This window comes from Varroa destructor, unplaced genomic scaffold, assembly GCF_002443255.2.
Source record: "Varroa destructor unplaced genomic scaffold, Vdes_3.0 BEIS01000002.1, whole genome shotgun sequence".
NCBI classification, from domain to species: Eukaryota; Metazoa; Arthropoda; class Arachnida; order Mesostigmata; family Varroidae; genus Varroa; species Varroa destructor.
Genome location: NW_019211455.1, coordinates 2,362,266 through 2,385,658, shown reverse-complemented (window position 1 = coordinate 2,385,658; position 23,393 = coordinate 2,362,266). Strand labels below are relative to the sequence as shown.

General features: G+C 40.9%; 1 protein-coding gene and 1 long non-coding RNA gene across 12 annotated transcripts in view; one reads left to right on the top strand and one right to left on the bottom strand.

Moving 5' to 3' along the window:
* The window catches only part of LOC111246034 (uncharacterized), a 130,001-nt gene extending 107,015 nt beyond the window's left edge, over nt 1-22,986 (top strand). For 8 of the 11 annotated variants that reach the window (XM_022795224.2, XM_022795226.2, XM_022795223.2 and 5 more), the window contains 9 exons: nt 11,164-11,332; nt 12,801-12,966; nt 13,478-13,654; nt 15,191-15,499; nt 16,230-16,436; nt 18,238-18,336; nt 18,625-18,807; nt 21,769-21,899; nt 22,228-22,986. In XM_022795224.2, the coding sequence (XP_022650959.1) occupies nt 11,164-11,332; nt 12,801-12,966; nt 13,478-13,654; nt 15,191-15,499; nt 16,230-16,436; nt 18,238-18,336; nt 18,625-18,807; nt 21,769-21,899; nt 22,228-22,426 (1,640 nt within the window). In that variant the 3' untranslated portion in view covers nt 22,427-22,986. Of the gene's footprint in view, nt 1-11,163; nt 11,333-12,800; nt 12,967-13,477; nt 13,655-15,190; nt 15,500-16,229; nt 16,437-18,237; nt 18,337-18,624; nt 18,808-19,499; nt 19,611-20,346; nt 20,811-21,768; nt 21,900-22,227 lie in introns of those variants that run through there. The other 3 variants (XR_002671557.2, XM_022795229.2, XM_022795231.2) reach the window with 3 other exon arrangements.
* On the bottom strand, nt 16,139-20,347 carry LOC147757243 (uncharacterized). The gene is made up of 2 exons (XR_015322358.1): nt 19,996-20,347; nt 16,139-17,261 (listed from the first exon to the last, which is right to left on the bottom strand). It is a non-coding gene; the product is annotated as an uncharacterized LOC147757243 (long non-coding RNA).
* Nucleotides 22,987-23,393: the final 407 nt, after the last annotated feature.

The window sequence follows — 23,393 nt, the reverse complement described above, 5'->3', positions numbered from 1 at the left end:
TTACACGAATTTGTTGAAATGGCCTATTTAACTCATTTCAAATAAGCTACTCGCTGCGTATTCGTAAAGCTTTATCGAAGACAAGGTTTATTTTTACGCGCTTCATCTATTCACGGCAGGTCAACAGAAAACGGCCTAAATATATCAACGCTTGACAAATTCAATTGACCAAGGTGATTTGTGCGTGTTTCGAACCATGTTTTGATCTTTCGTGGTAGAGAATTTATATAATAGTTGTTGGTTCCGCCATCTCTGTATCGGCTATGTTTTGTTTGATTGCTTCTACAAGTAATTAGACCTACATTGTATATTAAACCGACATTGTGGTGTATGCTATTGACGAGACCGTAACGACGATCCCTGGTGTTATCATATCTATCGTATATCGGGAAACCGTAATAATAGCTATTTTGTATGTTTAAAACAATGCTATAAAAATGATAAAACCTTTCTTGCTAACACCATAATCGCAGTATTGTAGAACTTTGTGATTTAGTAGCGAAGAACTGCGACAAATGGTTTCTATATAACGTTGAGAGTTCTGCGAAAAGCGGAACGGTAAATAGGCCAATGATACAAGGTCCGGGTTGTACGATGGATGCATTAAAATTCCCCATTAAATTTCGCTCGAAGTTCTATGAGCTTTTATATAGACGCATAGAAAAAGCGTTTAGTGCACACTGGATATATTGTCAGGACGCGAAAGCCTGGATCATTTTATTTCGGCTCTACGCGATTATAAACAGTAGACAAAGTAGAGACGCACCTACGAAATTCGTCTATCAAATGGAATTAAATCTGGTAAGATACAACCAAGTCTGTGTCTCTGTTTACGGTCGACTAGGTCTTCAATGACTTGATTTACAGCACCGGTCTTACTTCGTCTGGATCGGTAGAGATGTAGCTAAGCGTGGCTGTTCCAGCATCGAAGAACCCAGCTCGAGGTAGTTCCTATTATCATTTGCGAGATCACCAAGTCTAGCACGAAAAGACTAGAAGTAGAAAGCCTTCAGTGCTAACCGTAAGAAGAAATCTGGGACGTTAACAGTCGATCGATAACCGAGTATGGAAGAAAAGTGAAAGAATTTTCATAGATTTATAACGTCGTTGTCTCAAAAAAGGGACGTTTTTTTTCGTACGTAGTTAGAGCTAGGCTAATCCCAATGACATCCATAGAATTTAACTTCATTACTTTTTTTGAATCATAACTCAGGTCAAAGTTCACAAACGTCGCGCAATTTGGATGTCATCCAGTGCTCTCTGCAAGCGTTTAGCTTCACGTAATTAGGAGCTGGTGTGAACACGTAAACTATGCAAATTTAGATTTAAAATAAATCCCTAATAATTTTACCATGGCCATACTAAACGAATGCCGGCGGTCGAAGCAATACGACCACTAGTAATACGGAACATGTGGAAAAGCTCAATTGACGCCATGATATAACCTTGAGAAAAATTATCATGTCATTGGGACACCTTTTTGAGTCGGGACTTTAAAGACAGCGTCTAACGGAAATGTCTACAATTGCTCTATGTGGGTAAATTGTTGATTAAAACATTAAACATTGTTACCATTTCCGTTATATTTATTCCATCGTCGAAGTGATGCGTTTCATAGCTGACTCAGAGTCTTCTTTAAAGATCCGAATTCAATTGGATAACCGATTTTTTTTTATTTCGATGCAACTGGCAGGCTTTTTAGGATGTAGGCTTTCCTAGTATGCAGGTTAAGCTTCTTGTGACAGGCATCAATTGTGGACGATTTGATTATGCCCGACTCGTAGCACTTCAGACAATACATTGCAAGTAACATTTGTCTGCGGTATTCTATTTTGTCAATGTAATCTTCCTGTACGCTTAGCTAGTCAGACGTACCGGCTGAGACGACTGTTTTCGATTGGTCTACATTGACTTATCTAGTGCGTAACCAGAAGCACCGTGTTTTCTGAAGCTTACCACTTTTTTAGGTTGACTCTTTGAAAAATTACCTAGACCTTTTTGATTCTGTTTTGCTTTTCTGCGATCAACGCTTCGACAACCCGCGATGACATTTGCTATATCTGCTCACGAATAACCCGCTACAATAGTAGAGCAATCATCATCAATCTAGTGTTCTTCAAAATAAGTATTGATCCCAGTTTTTAATTGCCCCATGTAAATTTCGTTCCAAACACGCGAACACGCGAAGCCCCTTAACTAATACTTATTAATGCTTTGACTGCCCTTGCTTATCCTCTGTTTAATAGGCGATACAAACTCTAAACGTTCCAATCATTCAACCCAGAGTTTTTGTTTGGCTGTTGTTTTATCCATAAGGTACCCCACGCTCGCTGGCTGTATCGGGCAAATATATTAGTCTGTTGCTAGCCATCCGCTTTTTGTTTTCTCGTCTTTGTGGGGGGTGAAATCACCTCCTAGAGCCGCTCGCAAATTCCATTTTCCTCGTCGTCTCGCCGTTATCTTCAGAGACGCAGTCACTATCGTCAAAGCCTTACTTTCTTTTTTCTTGCCGCAGTTAACGTTGGCTCTTGTGTAGCAATGGAAACAGCAAAAGGCCTCCTCCTGCGGCCTAATTCGTAGAGACTGCGGCGTTCGATGTTAGCGCCGTCTCCCGTACTATTATTGCCATAGTTCAAATGCGTTTGCTGTTATTATTATTACGATGGATAGTTCGGTTTGTGTTAAGGCGCTTTCGACTCGGCATTGACGTTGTTACCGGCTATTGTTGCTGTTCAACAAATGTTTAGTGGATCACTTACATACATATATTACCTATTTTTGGGCGTGTTATTTTGTGCATGTTGATTTTGTTTTTTCTAGCTGTCTAATCAAATATGACTGGTGGTACCACTATTGACAAACCTAAGCGAACACATATAGTAGAAGGTGAAAGGGAAGCAGACGAACCGCTGTAGGCTATAGGGAAAACAGGAGCGGAAAATGTAGCAGGACCTTCGCTGCTGTCAGTTGCGGTCTTTATTGCCTATATCCTAAATAACACTGACGATATAACGCCATTTGCAATTAAAACCATTGCTGCCACTGGGGGCGTCAGCAAAGCTACCTTCGTGGCAGCGTCCAATTCGAGTAAATTAATCGCCTTAACTGACCAGTGATCCATCCTTTTACAAACTATTAAAACTTTCATTTTAGCTGTGAAAATATTAAGACTAACACCATAACAGTGACAATAACGCTTTTGCCGGCGAGGATCTTTCCTACTAAAGGCTCATTGGTCTGAGTTGGCTCGCCTACTACCATCTATGCAACCGCTAGCGTAGCTGAGTGAAAATGAAGGAAGCGTAAATGAGCATCAAAATTGAAGGATAGCACGCGTGGCAAGTGAACAGCAGGATGGTGTTGTTGTTGTTGACGCTGCCGCAGGCGCTGCAGCTGTTGCAGCCTATTGTCTAGGGCAAGCGAGCGGGCGGGCGGGCACTTGGTCTAGCGAAGGACAGGAAAATGGAAACAGGCTTTACTGTTGTTTGTTACTAAGATGCTTTAAATGGCGGTTATCCCTAGCTAGTAATGGTGCGCATTGCAGCTATGGCACTATTGTTGTCGAGAGAAGGATAAAGCTCTTGGTTTGCCTTTCATTATCGGCGCTGCCGCCAGTCCCCATTGGGGGTGGCGGTGGAACTATCATTATTAAATAGGAGAAGGCAATATAAAAGGTAAAAGCGCCGGATGATCAGATGGGGGTTGCTTACTTATCCAGGTTCATTTTAATTATAATTGCGTTTTAGTTGTTACTGCGCTGTAACATCTTTAAAATGTGCTTGTAGCAAAGTAAAAAAACTAGTGGGCGTCGTAAAATACAGTCTGATTCCAGATCATGCAACAGACTATTCGAGTAGATTTGGGCATGGAACGTGGTAGTAGTTAGATACGATACGTACCTCTTCAGAATATGATGAAAACACCTATGACAGTGTAGACATTATAATCAGTTTCGATCCTGTTTAACTCATTCATGTCGTCGTTGAGGGCTATTTTTCTTATCAGGTATTCTAGTGTTAATGTTTGGGAATAGTTTAATTTGGTCGACGATTTTAAGTAGGAAGTATACCGTAGGGTTTTAGCCGGAACGAAATGTCCAAATCAATCGGAGATCACGGACAGAAAGCAAGATTCCGCAATTGAAAAGAAATCATAGTTTTCTTTTACTAAACCTTCGCTCAGTTAGCCACCCTTCTTATTTAAAAGTGTCACATTTTGGGGAAATAAAAAAAAAAAAAAAAAATATTGATGTTTAGAGAATAAATAGTTACAAATAAAGCCACATGAAAAAATCCTGCAGTTGCCTTCTGGTGCGGATACCTTAGTACTCGAATTGATACTGTAGGACAAAAATGGGAGAAACTGCAATAGAAATGAAACGATTGGCTTGTGCGGGGGGGATAAGCTAGAAAATTTTATGAGGTTTCGTTGAATCAATCAAAAGGGTAAAAGATAAACTAGCTGGGTAGAATTGCATTATCCTAGGACTTCGCCCTAGGGCCAACTATTATAGCAGTGAACTGCCCGAAGACCAAACCCGCTCAAAACCAGTTAGATTCAGCTAGTTTTATCAATGATATCCTTTTGCATTTACGTATTAATGTAAACATGAGTAGAATAGTTGGTCATTCGACCCGCCGGCCTCAATTCGTTGACTTTCTTTTGTGGGGACACAAATAATGAAAAAAGTCTGACAGGCAACAAAGAAACGGAGAAAATACTGCGAAAGAGAAGGGGGCGAAATGGATCAGGCCGGATTGAACTACTGCCGTTGAAATAGATACAACGAAAAAATAGAACGGTGAAAAAAAAACCTATATTAGGTGGTGAGGCGAAAAGGGTAGAAGTGAGGGTGTACACGAATAGGACAAGATAAAACTCCACACATCGAAAAGGTGCAAGCTGACGGCAAGCAGAGGTAAACAGAATGGCGGAGCTACGCCAATTGTTGATAGGTCTAGACGTGATTTTGGAAATGGCGTTGTTGTAGGCACCGGCGCCAGATGAAACGAGGGAATAGCAACGCACTGGAGGCGACGGTAAAGGGACATCCTGTTTGTAGAATTGTTCCTCATTTTCTTATATCTTTCTAGGTCAAAGCTCAACCTGCCGTAACCTAGTTCAGCACTTTTTTTTCGGATTTCTTTATCGCTGGCCTCTTAGAATGCACCCTTTTCCTATACGATTATATTATAGCATAGCGAACAATAACTTCTCGGAAAGTCAAATAGATTAGACATGAATGAGAAAAATACGCACAGAAAGATTTGAAAATTGTACATTTTGAAAGAGCTTATATGTCAGAACGGAAAATTTTATGGGAACAGAAAGGTAGAAAAGTTCTGACTATGCCGCAGTAATTGCGAGAGGCAATTGGTAACTCGAGACAAACAAACGTGAAAGGGAACCTTGTTTGGGACCGGTTTGTTTGGACGTGTTTCGTTAAACTGTCTACATAAAACACGAAGGCGTTGTTTATGGCAGACTGAAAAAACAGTGAGTGTTAATATAGGATTGCGACTGGCGGTTCAGCGGTGGAATCGTCGTCATATTATAAAATGTAACGATCAAGTTCATCTAAGTTTTTCGTTGCGACGAAGCGTTTCAGCGTCAGCTTAAGTTCTCACGCAAAATTATGGCTATAACCTATCCTAATAGAAGAATAGAAGAAACCGTTTTTTTTTCATAAACTATTGCACTAGAACCACGCGCTACCGACACGCAGCTGGAAACAATATTGTACGGGGAACCCAACTTAGTCTATTCTGCTCGGAATAGGTAAAATTTGCTACTTTTGGCAGTTAGCTACAGCACGAGAGCCCTTTGTGCTGGGTAAGAAAGTCGGCCATTACACAAACGTCTCTGCTGGTAACTTTTCCGCAAGGCTATTCCCCAAAACAAGCAACAAAGCTAATGACATCGTCAAATTAACGCTTTTCAATTTCCGGATAAGTTTTTTGCACGTTTGAAGCGTCAATCGTCGTATCATTTGGCGTTTGTGCCTGCCACTGATTTTCAAGTCGTTGTAGTCGCTGCAACCGATGCGACGATCCTTCTCATTGCAAAAATTGTTAGCGACAGCAGTAGCATTGCCCTTCACCCGCTCCATACTAATTTTACTGGAGCAACGTTAGTGGGTTATTTTTCCGTTGTTGTTTACCAGCTGTGTGCTCTCGTTATGATTACTCGCTATTCGAGTAACGATTACAGAAGCAGCACAATTGAATTATTCTGGGGATGATAATTCGTCGGCGTTTGTCACGACTTTATTGATGCTGCCAGCGACTAAACTGCTTTTATCCTGTTTATGTACGTTGCAACAGCGCTCAGCTGATCAGAACGGCGAGCCCAGTTCGGTTGTTCTTCAGACCTCCCCCCACCTCTTTTACTTTAGCCCATAAGTCAAGTTTCGCCTGGCAGGAAGCCCGCGGAGTGCAACACGGAAGGAAGAAAATGAATCGTAGCAATATGACTTTTTACTAATGGTGTTGCGACGTACATAAAGACGGTAGTTATGAAACGGAACAGATTAATCAGACAGGTAAAATCAACGGTTTATTGCACATCTACTTTATATTACCTATAAGCCTACGGCACTTTCGATGTCATTGTTGGCCGCGTAGCCTACATACACACACACACACACACACACATATATATATATATTATACATCGAGTGAAATATCATAAGGTGAAGTAACTGATGGTAATAATGGCACCAGCAAAAATTATCTTTACTGATTATGCCGCGTTCTACGAGGGACTTATATTATTTAATATGTACTGGAAAAAATCAACGCGAAGTATCAGAGACGATTTAATGAGAAATAAATGCTTCACTGGCCTACTAATCACGATGGCAATACCTACTCGCTCAGCGTGAAATAAGTGGGCGACTTCACGCAATTAGCTGCGCTGAGAACGGCGTTCTTAGCGCCACAGTGGCAACTTGTACAGAAATCAATGTAACGCTGGCACATTTACGCTGTTAGATACTGCAGTTGTTGCTATTCATATTCCATACTATCCAACAGGCTCAGCATGGTCCCACGGTTGAACGACTGAAAAGTCTCATTTCTTTTGAGTCTGCCCTTAATATGGTCGCGGTTGCTGCCCTTGACAGGGAAGCGCGGCTGGGTGGAGTGATAATGATAGCTGGGTTGACTGGCCCGAAAATCAATCTTATGTGACTGAAAACCCTTGACCAACGCAGTTATTTATACTGCTGCTGATATTAGTTACTGTCGCTATCTGACACAGTGGGCGGATTGCAGAGAGTGAAAACAGGCAAACTGGAAGCGAATAAGACCAATGGACCGGTAGCAAGAAACGAAAAAAAAAATGGCCAATTTACTAATATAGCTACAACCACTATCTCCTCAACAGCTCCTACAACTGTTACTAAGCAACAATTTAAATTTAACTTAGTAAGTACTATCCAGAGGCGAAATCAAATACTTATATAATGATGTATGCAGATCCAAATACCTTGATAAATTCTTGCTGCAAGCTGCAAACATATGGAAGCTTATTCTAGGACGAATTTCGGTTGAAGCCATCATAAAACGGGACATACTGTCGATCTGCATATCCCGTGTATACTACATTACATACATGTATGAATAATGTATATAAAATTACTCGATAGTCTGATGGTTGTGGTAACACGGTTCTAGTACTATTTGATTGCCCTTTGACTGTCATTTTGCTAGCATTTTACCAGGAAATACTTCAATCTATCAGCCCATCTGCGCCTTTCTTCCGCGTGCGCTACGGGGTCAGACAATATGAAGCGCCACAGCAGCGAAAATTATCTGCACCGCGACTCTCGCTTGTAAAAAAACAATGATAATCCTGTATGGAAAAAACTATTGTCAAGATTTCGACGATAGAAAAATGAAAAAAATATCACTACTCTCCAAGGGGTGCAAAGAAATTCCCAAAACGGCCTACAATGGCGGAGTAATGTGCTGGCAGAATTTCGAATGCTTGTTATTAAGGGGCGCGTAAATTATCGGTAAATCAAACAGGTACCATCCAAAAAAAGCATTTACTAAGAACTAGGTAACTACTACTAGTTACGAATTGTGCACAAGTATGATTCGTTCTAAGGAAGCTGGGTATGCACATACATACTCGGCTTGTCTTTGTGACTGCCATCAAATTAAAACAATTTCATGTTTCCCGAATCATTACAAAAAACGGTTAGAAAATGGCCTTATGCACTAACGGGACACAACCAGCATGATCTGCACTCATCTCTGTACCAGACCGCTGATAAACTGAGGCAAAGTAAGACAACTGTCCAACAGGACAACCATGGAACTATTTGAGAAAATGGAACAGGGATGTGAAATTGTCCTCAGATTGTCTCCTTTGGCTGCTAAGGGAAACCCAGTAAAAGCACTAATTCTTTTCTTAGGGCTTAGGACCACTACAAATTTGCATACCGTCGTGCGTAATGCGATGCGTGGATCTTCATTTCTTCTAGCCTTTTCTAATGCTATTACATCCCGGCATCGTTCTGACCAGATTTTTCAATCTTCGATTGAGGATAGCGTTAGTGGAAAACTTGGTCCCACATGTCGACTCAAATACAAGAAAAAACGTTTGCAGTTTATTATAGTACTATTGTCGCCAGTCCCTAGGGCACTGGGCCTTGGACGATGGACGAAGGCACGGTCCGGATGAAAGATTGACTTGTTCAATAATAATTCTATAACAGTTTTGTATCGTTAATAGTCTAGCTAGTTTTGTGTGCCGTCACCCTATAGGGCGGGCAAACCTCGTTGGATTTTCTTTGTTCCAGCCCGATCTTTTTAGAAGACCGATCCGACTATTTGCTTTTGTCGATCCTAGCTCATGTCATACTTCTTACGTCAGTCTTCTCTTGTCACTGTCATCGTTTATCCTATTACATAAACTAGTTAGTCGACCGAAGAGCTGTTTAAAAAGCAACATGGTTAGTATGCCATTTCTAACAGTTATTTGCACGAGTGAATGAAATAAGAATTAAGGCACTGTATACGGAAGAAAATGTGCAGACTTTTATCCCTATTTCAATATATGAATGGACTATCTCTATGTACAAATTGTACTTATAGTAAAATACGTTCTAGTCCGAACATTGCCGGCAGTCGAAATTGAGACGATGCATCGAAGACGTTCTCTGCGTTGTCTTCTTTGGTTGTCAACTGCTGTACTCTCAAATGGCGGCTGCTTTTGCTGCCTTAGCGGACAAAAAACGAGATTTGTTTTGCCACTCCGTGCCTCTTGTGTTCACTGTTATTAAAAGAACGTGGCGCAGGCATTTCTCGTACAAGGCTTGCACGTTGTCGTTTAACATTTCGAAGAGCACTTGCGAAACAGCTGATAGACGCAACAGTAAAGTTCAATAGCGGAACGTTACGCTGACCGTCGAGAAGCGACCCTGTCTTGGTTTAGTACCACAAGCTTGTGTATCACGTGTCGTGTGTTCGTTCGCATTTCGTATTTTGTTCGGAACTTTTCGGGACTGCATTTTTAGGACTTATTCAAGTGTAGATTGCTAGGTGGTTTAGTGGTCCAGGCTATTCAATGACCTGGTACAGGATTTACTTCAATTCAAATGGAAATCGAGGAAATTATTTCAAACGTACTCTATATGACGAAATACTATTTTAAAACTTACGATGGGGCATTTCATAGAAAGTGGCGCCCACACTGCCGATCATATTAGCGGTCCTGGTTACCTATGTAAGAACTAGCTTACATCCCTCTCCCTATACCACCTTTATGGTAATAAACCAGAAACAACGACTCATCATCAAAAATGAAATTCAACATACCCAGAACTCAATCACTTCCTGGGTTAATACTCGCTAATGTTTTATGTAGCACATCAGTCCACAAGCAGTCAAACTTGACCTGTGCCTACATAGATCGTGTAGTATGTGCCATTAATGAAATTCAAGCCAGTAACCTCTGGCCTTCTTCAACTAGAGACTTGGCAATATAGCAAATATACCGAAAAAATGGGGCTGCAAAGACTGACTCATTCTGATTCACTTTATCACTCAATGAGCTTTAGAAAATTCCCAGTTGATTTCATACGCGATTCCTAAATTTTGCTGAGCCAGCTTGTTAAGCACAACTAGGACATATGTTTTTCCGAGTCGACCACATAATAACTTCAGCAAGAAGTAGCTAACAGCGTCGCTTGTTGCTGCTTGCGATGACTCTTTTTTTTTTTGTTTAAACTGCGTCCCTGGAGGCATGAACGGTTCTGACGGATCGGGTTGTGCTTCAAAATGTTCTATAGAGTTGAATCACTTATTCTTGTTGAGAATATTGCTTATGGCAACAACTTACACACACACAGACGGCCACATTGTAGTTCTGTCGCGGTCACCAAGCGAGCGTTGCTAGGCAGATTTCGAAGCATATGAGAAACACAGATAGCAACCCACAATGATTAGACTACAAACGGTAGAAAATAGAAGTTTACTGCTGCGATCCCTGCGGAAATGAGAGATAGAAGCAGCAAGTGGGCAAGACTGACTTAAACATGTTTTGATTAATCTGAGAAAATTATTTCGTAGTTCTAACGGTTTCTTTTTGGGGAAATATTTTCAGTTTTATGCATGTATACGGGCATGGACACGTGCTTGGATTTTGTTGTACAAAACCCGACAAACGCAGTAAACATCGTGTTCTTGAAAACAATCTTTCTCACTAGGGACTACGGTTTCCAATTTAGTAAGCGCCGAAGTCAGTATCGATACCTTAGAGCGACGTTAAAATCGATGTGTTGTTCGGGCGCCTGACATCAGTTTAGAAAACCCATTATTCTTGATCTGGGTATGTTCTGAATCAGTATTCAGCCAGCATCTAGACCCTGACTTATTGTAGTTATTTCTTGAACGAATGCTGTCCCTGAATTGTGATATGGCGATAGAGACTTCCTTTTCAGTTATAATTTTCTGGTTAAGCGCAACATCAAATTTCGTTTAACTATTCTTTTATTCGACATTGATCAAAATATTAATTTACACTAACTAAGAACATTATTCTACTCTAATAAACCATGAATTATCTCAGAAACAAGAAAACACCCTCCGTTTGTATGATGTGCTGCAAGAAGTGCTGTTGACGTCGCTTATGGTGCACTTATTTTACTTTCAGGCGGCACCGGAAGCACCATGGAAGATCTGGAGGGTCTGAACCTTAATTTGGCTTCAATTAAATCTCAATTTGAGAAAAAGGACAAGGCCGATATCAATGCGAAGGGACAGCCGGCCGTTGACAGAAGCGCATCCTCCCGGTCCGATGTTCTCCGCAAGCGACTGGAAAGGTATCCATTATCGTTTACTTTGTTGGTCATGATTTATCAAATCTTTTAGTCACTAGCCTACCTGTAGCGGAACTTGCTTATTGTATCGCGCTCCATGTTATCTGGCATACTAAGTTATTAAGTGTTACTCTATCTGGAAGTGTAGGAAACAAAATTGGCTCACAGACCGTGAAGACCAAACGAAACTCGGACATTGTAAAACGAAAACGAAACGGATTACTAAAATGACAACTTATTCAGGCGAAATAACAGACATAATATGCGTATACTATATAATGTGCCAAAAAGCTTCAGCTTGAAGTGACCTTGTTTCGTGCTGTTAGTGTATAGTAGTAGAAGTGTAACAAGGTTTGTTTGACCTTCATAGAAAATTGGGATGCTAAAATAAGCATTCAAGATTGCTTTTTGCGCCAATTGTTCACTTACGAATCGGCCTGCGTTGGCTTGCGGCCTTTTCTAGGATTTAAGCAAATAGGAAGGTCGAGATGTCTAAGCCTTTGATTTGCCTTGTAATGACAAGCAAAATTTCTCGTCAGTTTTGTTCAAACTCGTAATTTACGTCAGATTTGTTCGACATACCCACTCCCCACAAGGGCATTTAATGTCAGGGCATTTTTGTACGCGTTTTTCGGTAGTGAATACATACTTTTAATTACCTGTTTGTCAAGTAAGTTGAGCACCTACAAAATACATTACACGACGGGGAGTTGGTTGCTTCCGATCGTGAGTCTATTCCTATTTATTGATCAACCGTTTCAGGTCAACAGTCAGGTTCACTTAACCTTCTTTTTCAATCATAGTAAAGCGAACTCCGGGAAATGAGGCAGGCTAAACTGAATGATCTGAAAAAACAAACTTCCACTCGAACGAGCATCGGGCGGCTGCATGTGATAAGGCGAAGCAGGAACAAGAACGACCTAGCTGTAACATATCTGTTCACCCTTTGATCCCTTCTAATCCCTGCGTTCGTACCTTCTAATTATGTAGGGTTTTGCAAGAGTGGATTGTAAGCCCTGTTAACAACTGTGTTTTGCGAGTAAGTGAAAATCAATTACGGAATAAATGAGCTTGTGTACTGATATGTAGCGGTAGAGGCCGGTATTCGCACCTTATCTCTTTCGGTAAGCGTTCTAATATAAGTACTTACCCAATCGCGCAGATCTGAACTTGGGCAAGCGGTTTTTCGTAGTTGCAGCAACTGTGCATTGTGTTGAAGATGCCAATATTACAAAGTCAAAAATAAATTCGCAGGCCTGAGAACATGGCCATACTGGGTAGCACATCGTAAGGCACGCACAGGCACTCGTATGTGAAATTTCGCTTCCCGTTTCATTGAACGATTAAGACAGTTAAGTCCCGGCTATCACACCTCTCCATTGGATCACAATTTCGTTAGCATAGGAAATAATGCCCTTTCATATGGAACTATTATTTGTTGTTCTTTATTTATTCGGGCCGGTTTGAACAGGTACCAATCCGTTGTGGCCGGTGAGGCGAAAGCGGAGTCGTCCGATGAGGAGGGTGGCGACGACCAGGCGGATTCATCTAAGAAAATTGAGCCTTGCCGTGAGATCGGTGAACTCAAGGCTCAGTGGGAAAGCGGCCGAGTCAATAACGATAATGGCTTCGCAACGGTACATTTAAAAAAAACAAGATATATATATATATATATATTAGGTACGTGATTCGTATATACCATTAAATACTGGTATCTTCTATTCTGTATCTCGTATCGTTACTCTGCTTTATGACTCTACTGTATGAACGTCATGTTTGTGTGTTATTATTGTCCATTGTATGACAAGATAGGGACGCTTTACTGTGGTGTTTCTCACATCGTGTGCTGCTTACTTAGCAATATACATATTCAACATCGGCAGTCAAGAGAACGGTGCAGTGTTTCATATATGCGCATGTGTTATGTACGGGAAAACGCTCTTTTGGGTCGTCAATGAACTATTTTTCATTGCTATAAATAACTTGACATAGTTTTTCTAATTAGGCAGTGGAACGTTTCTTACACTACGTTTTACTCTTGATGGGTGAATTCGTCCTGAGAGAATCTCGGCGTTCTCCATCAGCTTCATTATGGTCTAGCTGCTGTCTCGATACGAAGGTCAGAGAGATGCTTATACCGTGTTTCAGGCCGATGCGGAGTCACTGCACGAGAAAATATGTCCTGGGCTCTCAAAGACAAAGGTGGCCTACGAGAAAGCCATAAAGGAATCGCACACTAAGGAAAACAAGACGTCGCCACCGGAGGACGTATCGGTGGGACACGCGTTGGCTAATTCGTTGAAGAAGAAGTTCGAATCGGGAGAGGTACGCGTCTCCCTAGACTTTTACGCATCCCACTGGCCTTCGTCTGTTCTAATCGATTGCTTGAGCAAACTTGCTTGTAGAATCCGATTCGCTAACTGCTTTTCCTAAGAACTTTTTTAGTTCACTCAGCGTTTCGATCAACATACCTGAGTACCCTTCAGGTTCGAAAGAACTACTCCAGGCTGCCATTTTCTTCCTATCCTCCACTGATAACTCGATGCTGTTAGACGATTTTAAATGAAAAAAGTCGAACTGAATTGAGGTCTTAAAGTAGCCTAAACTTTATTTTCCGTAGTAGCATGTGCTTGTACGAAACCTCATTTGGAGATGAAGCACCTGGATCAAGAAGTATAATTCGTGCTTATAATATCATAAAAATGCATGATTCGTGTTACAAGTGCTCCCTACGTATGTCACTGTACGCTTAACGGCTAGAAACCAATTAGTACATGGCTTAACTTTAGCCCTTCTACACCGGAGCTTTCCTTTCATATTAACGGTGTAACTAACTTCAGAATATCACTTCTTGGACACCAAATAGATTATGATTTAAGTAATCCATCGGGGTGATGGATGTCACCGTATTAAAATCCAAAGTTAGTTAATGCTTGTGAGCCTGAATAAGGTCTTGTTTAGGTAGACTAGGCTGTGTAGTGCTCATTGTAGAATATTAATCGGTGCTACATTATTTCTTTGGACTTCATTCTTCATTCTTACGAGCAACATTTCTTTATCTTCCAACAGTGTATTTTTTTTCTGCATCTTATTAATCGGCTTGTAAATAAACGAAACGTCGACCTTTGCATCTAATCTTTAGGACCTCATCCATGCATGACTGGTTAAACGCAGCATTTAAGCCTTCTCGGTTGATCAAATATCGTTCGATGGGCAGAATCTTGATCACTCATTTCTGCATGGTCCTTGTTCCACTTATTCTATTTTTTTAAGCAAACCTGTAGGATCTTCTCTGAAGATCCTGCGCGTCTACTTTTCCTTTCGGGTCAAGCCCTACCTATTTTAATTATGAAATAAACAGCCTGAAACAATGGACTTACTTACCTGTTATTAGGGAGTTCGATTACTGCCCACTACGTACGTAAATAAAATGACATTTAGCAAGGTTCTGTGCGTCCATGCCAGTCTCTCGATAACCCGGTTGCTACATTGATTAACGACACCGTCAATTGGCTGCCTTACGGACCTGTGCTCATCCTTTATTCTCACTTTCAAAACAAGCTTCGTTTTCACAAATTGCTTTTTATGCTACTACCATGTTAGCTCTATAGTCGATTATCTGGTATGTCATAAACTGTTACTCATAGGTATCGTATTTTGTTGCCTTCTTAAAATGTGTGAAGCTCCTTGGCGTTTGTTACATATTATTCTGACCAGCGAAATCGGCTGAAGTCTATAAACCATTAAGTTTTGTCATCCTATTGTTATTACGACGATAATAGTAATAATGATCACTAACTTCGGCGCATGATTTGGCTCGATCTCTTGATTCATTATTTGTTTTGGCTCGTTTTCCCTCAGGTGGCTAAGGAAGAAGAAGCGGAACGTCTGGAAGCAGTTAAATCGGAGAAGGAGGAAGATTTATCCGTGTGCCAGGACCCCGTCATCGCGCAGCAGGCGAAGCTCCTGTTCCAGAAGATCGACAAAGAAATTGCTGCACGGCCCACAGCTCCGCCTACCACTAGCCTTGTCCGAACGCCCTCAGACAGTCGCTGGTCACGTGCCAGCTTCGGTGAGGCCCCCAAGGACATCGAGGTAGTACACGGAAGCGAGCCAGGATACAAGGAGCAGGTAGAGGTCGAGACCGCAGCCCTTTCTGAACGCTACAGGGTAAGTTTTACCAGTATTTATCATGAACTGTATTGCATTAGAAACATCAGCTCTCTAAAAGCTGCTTTGACCGCGCATGACTGGCCATGGTGCTTCCCACAAAATTTGTTATAGAACGCTGCCAAGTGCAAAAATTGGGATGAGCGCAGCTGGCGCATGTTTTTGTGTGTTGACTTCGAAGAAGGAATATTTTTTCATCTGAATAAGATCTTTCTGTTATTAGTTGAAGTATTTTCAACTGAGGTCTTCTCAAAACATTGCAATCACTACAGAAATGAATCTTGTAGTCACTTCTCGGCAATAATGTCCAAGATGCACAACAGTTTTCAAAATCCAACTGTGGCCTAGTTTAAACCCCGCCTCATTTATACCACGAATGCTACAGTTGAGTTTCTAAGTTGACCTGTCGTCGTCCTGACAAGCAAACCAGAGAACGAAGGAATTTCTGAGGGATCGTCAGGCCTGGTGATAAAAAAGACTGTTTCATACGTTAAGCTCGAAAAATAGAATGCGTGAGCCAATTGAATACTGTACGATTAGAATAATGCAAGTCAGTGTTACCCATTATTCGTTAGCAGTAGTTATTTGTTAGTAAACTTTAGATGTCTAAATAGTAGAATAGTACCACAGCGGCGCTAATATAGTACCACGGGTAACTTCACAATTTATATCGTATGTTCTTTGTTTTGTTTGTCACAACAATCTTTTCTCTTATTTTATTGATCTATAGTTCTTCGAGAATTTCAAAGAAGAAGCGGCAAGCGTAAAAAAGAAATTCCAGATGACACCGCCTCGTGAGTTAGAGCCTCGTAATCGAGATGCCTCACCTCCGCCCGTATGCGAGCGAGACCCCAACGTTGTGGTCGGGTCTATCACCACCACCGACATCCCAAACGTGGACACTGCTACAAAAATGAGACAAAAGTTCGAAACCCTCGTAAGTACTTTCTCGGTCTTATTATCATCTTCATATGCAAACGGTTCGTCTATGAACAAATTCATTTAGTAGGAAATTTAAATTTAAAAAATAAAAAGTTAAAATTGGAACGAGTTTATTTAGCTGCTGTAGGAATCTAAGTTACGAGAGCCTATATAACTAACTCCGCATAAGTTACTTTGACATGTTGAAATTTCAACGATTTTTGTATTAAGAAGTTGTGTCTTAGGAAAAATCTGGTGAATATGGTGGATGACACAAAGCATTCGTATTGATTTTTACAATATGAAAGTGAAAAGCGCTATGTGGGGCGGGTATGGGCTGTTTCATGCGGAATCCGTTCGTAATTGTCCATAGTGTATACCTTACGTTCGCATTAAACTAATGCCTTGTTTGTGCAATTACATCCACCAGCAGCTAAAGCTCTGTGCGATTATCGTAAGAGCCATTTTACATTACAAACTACAATTCTATGCGACAAGAGGGCGTTGCTGTAATATGTGAGAATAAAGAGGAACAAACGTTTTGTTCTTTGCTCTCACCTTTGCGGAGGTCTTCTACGAAACCCATTTTCAAGCGAGAAATTTCCTGTCTAAAATTTAGCGAGCCGTATTGACCTCTGTAGCGTCGACATAAAACTCGAATAGAATTTTTGGTTTTTCGTAGCTCATTGCAACTGGATTGCTAGAAGCCCGAATGAAAATATTCTAGTGAGCGGTATCAGATTCGAAAAATTTCTCTCCCTCGCGCTCCTCCTTTTCCTCCTCCTCCTCCTCCTCTTTTTCTCTCTGGAAGCATTTCGAAGATAAAACGTGCCGGCAAGTTCTGCAAAGGAGATGTTAAAGCTCTGTACTGAATGACCATATACAGGATGGGACATTCAAATTCGGGCGAATTTCCGCCTGACTACCTGTTGTAGCAGGCATACGTTGACTCGCGATTTTCGGTGAAAGCAGCTAGTTTTTTTTTAGAATAAGACACCAGACTCATTATGACGAAGAGCATTGGGACTCTTTCGGAATTCGAGCCAAGACTGTGTATCATATAATATGCAAATATGAAAATATTTCGAAGTCGGTAGTGGTGGAGTGGCTTAAGTCCCAAAATATAACCATCATCCACAACAATTACATTTATAAAATAATATAATAGTTATTCTCTCTGCGCTACGTGCTCTACTTGCTCGACCTGGAACTTTTTCTTGGTTGTTGGGACTCCGTGTTCGCTAGTACACAGGCCTTCGCGCCTTTCACAGCCGTCAAATTGGCCGTGGTGGCGATGCCCTTTACACTTGTAGGCATGTCTTGCAGTTTGTTCGACCGCTTCATCCGCCTTCGAATTGACGGGACTACCGACGACATATCTTTAACGAAAGCGATGGAAGTGCTTTGGATTGTACATTGTGACATCCCGCCCGTAGATGCATGAGAGATAAGCCTTAAACAGGCTGTAAGGATGCACTAACTTTTCATGACCCGTTATGATTGTAGTTGTTGTTAGTTATAGGTTTGGTATAGTATATCTACCTCGAGTGCCATTTAGGGTGCATTACATTTTTGTAGAAATAAGCCCTGGCAATATGCAGTAGGTAGGTTCGTATTCATTACTGTGCTTCTGCCACTTAACTGGTGCTCACTGTTTGGAGGTATAATATGATATCACGTAGCGTAAATTACACATTGCTGACATGGTAAGTGAGGTTATACCCCAGAAAGGAGCTTATGCAAGTAGCAGTTGTGTCTGTAAGGGTTAACCCTATGAAATGGCGTAACTGTTTCGTGTATCTTGCATGGTATTTCAGTGTCAAACGGGGGGTCTTCAAGAACCACCCGTCAAAACCTGCCAGGTCCCTAAGCCACGCCCGCTTAAAAAGCCGTCTTTAGACGCGTCTCCACCTCAGGTACGTCTGTTTATCATTAAAGTGTGCAAACTGTTAAACTTCACGAACATTAAGATGTCGCTGGAACTTTTTTATGTACACAATTTTTCACAAGCTTAAATTCGAAGCATATTGTTATTACAATCGAAATGTAACAGTAGTGAAAATTATTGTTCTCGACACAATTGAAAGGTCATCCTCTAAATGAAATTCTAATCTATTATATGCATCTGTCCGAATCTCTGTTCATATTGTTCCTTTCTCAATACGAGCCGTTTGTTCTTTTTTGCTAAATTTCCGTCGGTGAAGGTGACAGCAACTTCGTCAGCACATGTAATCGAAGAGGACTGCATGCCCGCGGACAATATCACGCGCAACATGAGAGCCGTCTTTGAAAGAAATAATGTCGCCGACAAGAATAATGGTTCAGGACAACTCTCGTCACCTGCAAGCACCGAAAGAGTCAACCCACCGAAAGTCAGCCGTTTCGTGGTAAGTGCGTAACTGGGCCCAAAGGTAGTCGTGATTTATTCTGACTCGTAAAACTGGTGAAGAGGCTTGAAATTAAGTTTGCTTTTATTTAAAGAAGGCACACAAAAAATTCCTGCAAGAATAACACGCGCCGCCTTAGGTATGGAGAATGTAACCTAACATGAAATTAATTGGAGGGCTATACGAGCTATGCGGTGGTTATTCTAAGTAGTAATATTGTAATAATAATTATAGTATTAAATATAGTATTGATGAACTAAGAAGTACCCCCATAATAGCAAGTAGTGGCAAAATCCATAATAGGTTGTGGTCAATAAGCCTGCTTGCTTGACGATTAAGTTGTAGATGCATTATAACATTGTTTTCAGTTAGTCAACTTAACCAGACGATGATCTGAAGGTGACTTACGGCCCAGTTTATTATACACAGAAGTAATGTTCGAACAACTAACTAATTGATGGCGTTTATTAAGTCTTGACATACTAGCACACGTTGGTCGAATGCTCGAATAGGCACTTACCGTTGTGATTTAATTGGTGCGCGCTGAAATATTGTATCGGCTTCAAGAATTTTTGGCTGCAATATGCCGGAACTGTAGATAATAGCTTGCTGAAAATGCCTTATGGTAGTTTTTTGGTGTGGTCTTTTGCTGAGTTATATAATATTCTTTCTTTTTCTACCATTAATCAAAGTGATCGCGAATGCTACCTAAGCAAGCGATACCACATCTACTGGCTGCTCAGGAGTGTGGACCTCTTTATTAATTAGTTTTGGACGCAACTAAAACTGTTCGCAATTGCAAGGTGAGTTGATGAACTAATAATACTAATCATTTCTTTACGAGAGAAGGTGGCTAGCTATATGCCAACACAAAGCTGCTTTAATATGTGCCTAATATTGATTTCAACTAACACAAAAAAATTCAAACCCCTCGTTCATTTTGCGACTTGAACAAGCATGCCTATCATAACTTGCATAAATAGCTAAGGTCCGATTTTCGTCATAAAAAAAACCTAAGTAGCCTAATCGATACACAATCAATTGCGAAAATATAACCATCGGAAATACATTGGCGGGTCTTCAGTGTACACAAGCAACGCAGAGTGGTTGACGTTGTCCACGAAAACTTGGACATAACGGAATTCGTTCACCCGTTTTAGCCTATCAATTGGAGTCAGTTTAGCTTACCAGGGATAAATATCCATTAGGACAAATGGCAAATCTTTGTCTGCCACACAAATTGCTTTTGAGTGCCCCGTGTCTCTTGCGCACTCTCCGTCACTCGGCAACCCCAGTTTATTATATCAGCCTGTGTAAAAGCTATTCAGTCCTATACGTATCGTAGCGGATGTTGAAAATAGCAGGAACTATAAAATAAACGGTTCCATCAAATGAAAAGTGGTAAGCAGTAGGACTTCGGATAATTGACTTGCTTGTTTTGTCGTCTTGCTGTCCTACTTAATAAGCTCGTTTATATATATATATATATATATATATATATCATCTTTATCGGAAATACTAATGTGAAGTTCTTTTCAGTGACCTGACCCTTTAACTGGAAAAATTCTTGGGCGTTTTGGGTGGCGATGCAGGACGGGATTATAGCCGCATCGAGTGCCAAGATTTTCGAGATTATTCGGCGTACATCCGCTTGCAAATAGTAGTTGAGAAGAAAGGAGAATGGAAACTGAGAAATATGATAATTTCACAAACAAAATATATACAGACAATATATTTTGTCGTCTACGAGCAATTTGTCGTCTACCATCTACGAGCAATTTGTTTGCTTTCCCTATAAGTATATATATATATTGCGCCTGCAAATTTTTCCAAATATTTTAAGACGTAACAAATGAAACGCAAAAAAGCTTATATTGTTTAAACTTTGACTCACGTTTTATTTATATAACAGATTATTAAATATGATATGAGCTTCGTCATACATTAATAAAACGATGTGTTTTTATAAATAAATCTATGAGAGTAATTTTGCATGTTCCCAAGGGTGTTCCTATTTATTTTGACTATGAAGAGATGCTTAATGGGGCATTGCTCGAACGCAAATGGCACGTTTATTAATCGCAGCTGTAAGTCAAGATACGAAGATAACAAGTGAGGTACCACATCAATCGAATGAAGATAACAAGTAAGGTACCGCATCAATCGAACAAGTGGGTCATGGATAGGTTCTACCAAAATGGTCGCTAGTGTGCGATAAGTTTTTTATAATAAGCATTTTTTCATTAATATAAATTATAGAGAGCCTACTTATACTTCAATCATGCATTCCTAACGAATGTACCATATACGTGCTACAACTGTGAGGCCATAAATCCTCGAAAAAAATGTGCAGTATTAAAAACAACCTTCATGGCCGTCTTATCTATGAATTAGCTATTTGGTTCCAATTATCATCTTTTTACATGCTTGGCTTCGGCTTGCTATTAGAAAACCGTATCCTACCTGAGGTGTATGTAGTAGTGAATGTCTTCCAGTTAACGCTACCATGGTGGTGGGCCATACTTTACGATGACTTAACTTTTATTAGAGATGGCTTTTCTCACTGTATCTAACCATCCTATGCTGAAAGTACGAGTACATATTGGATCTAAGAACCAGGAATTTTGGCATTTGATCGAGATCAACCCTGTTCAGATTTCTTGAAACCATAAATTTCAAAAACATTGCCGGTGTTGGGTTGGAATGAGACCCTGTTTTCATAACTTATATTTGCGACAGCGCTTACTAACAGCTTTCGGCTACCTCTTCTACTTCATTTTGTGCACGCTGACATCGTGATGTGCGTCTTCACCTGGCGTGTGTCTTTGCCTACCGTTCATCGAATGCTGTGAACTCTACACGTCGATTTGTCGTTCGAACCTTGAAACCAACTGAATCCGACTGAATACGTATGCGAACACATCAACATGTGACGGTCACCCACCGCATTGACACGGGCAGTTCGGCACACCGGAAACCGAAGTGTGTTCTATGTGCCAGGGTAAAGTGTTCCCTATGGAACGTCGCGAAGCTAGCGGACTCGTTATGCACACTAAGTGCTTCAAATGTACTCGATGCAACATCAACCTCAGGTATGTTCATTACCCACTTTTACATGTTTACGAAGTCACGAGTTGATATATACAATCAAAAAGTAACATTGATACTGTTTTACCGGGCCATGTGCGATTGCCTTTCGGTACCTCGTTGGGTTAAGCTAGGTGCACAAACTGTATGAACATGCACTTTTTTTTCGTAATTCAACATTCTTATTTTGCTAATGCAGTAGGTTTACTCTCAGATTGCTCCTTCTGCATGTCCCTCTCCTTTGTAGACGACTCCGACACTTACAATGTTTCGAATTTTGTTTTCATTTTTTTTACATGCTTCTCGCGGCAATCGTTGGCCCACATATCGCAGACTGGACGGGTATAGTCAGAAGGGCGGCAAACTTTACTGCGAGGCGCACTACCAACAGCTGTTCAAGGTTAAGGGCAACTACGATGAGGGGTTTGGGTGCGAGAAATGGTCGCGCACCCCTTCACCGTCTGCGCATGACGCCCCCCCAACGTCACTAAACCTACCGCCTGCAGCCTCCAATCAAACTCTCATCGCATAGATAGATACATATATACATATATATATATGTATATATAGGGAAGGATATTCTATATGAGGCCTATTCTAAATGAGATATCCTATATCAACAAGCGCCACCGCCCCTCTCCCGCCCACAGCCTTTGTTCCTTGTTTTTGCTTACGAGAGAAAGATAAAGGGGAAGAAAAGAGAATGCACAAACAAGCAGGCTTACGTTTCACGTTTACGCTGCGAATCTCGCGAACGGCCGTAAACGATTACAGTTCACCTCATCCCGCTTTTCAGTGAAGATATAGCTTTTCCGCTAGTAGGAATTATACAACACAGAGGAGTCACGCTTTTAGAGGAACACCAAGCTACTAAATCCATAGCCACTGTATACCACTAGAGATATAGGAAAGCATGTCAAGTGGGTCGTGTGACACGAACCAACACCTAAGCATGCCGGTAGATGATGCAGAATACCAAGAAAACTTAATGTTTCGTTTGCTTCCTTTGAATATCTACAAGGTATTCCAATATTATACATTAATCAATATACATGACTCTAATAATAATAAACGAAGATCGCAAAACAATTATTGCAGATGTAATAGCAATCGACAAATGGTCCAGTCTAAAAGACCTCTTCTATCCACCTACACGTAAGAGTGCCGCTTCACTTCTATCCGTTCGCAAGCTACAAGTCTACACGAGGAGAATCAGAAGAAACTGAACATATATATTCTATACATATAAATGCATATAGTAATAGCACTATTAATTGATAAGAGGTGTAACGAATATAACTATAGTAAATACGTAAGGCAAGTCCGACGTCTCCTCGACCCCCTTTTACAAACTTCAAGCCGTATACACCCTACAAGAGGGGAGGGGGACCACATATTAATGATTATACAGATATGACATTCTTCTCTTGTAGGGTGTATACGGCTTGAAGTTTGTAAAAGGGGGGTCGAGGAGAGGTCGGACTTGCTTTACGTATTTA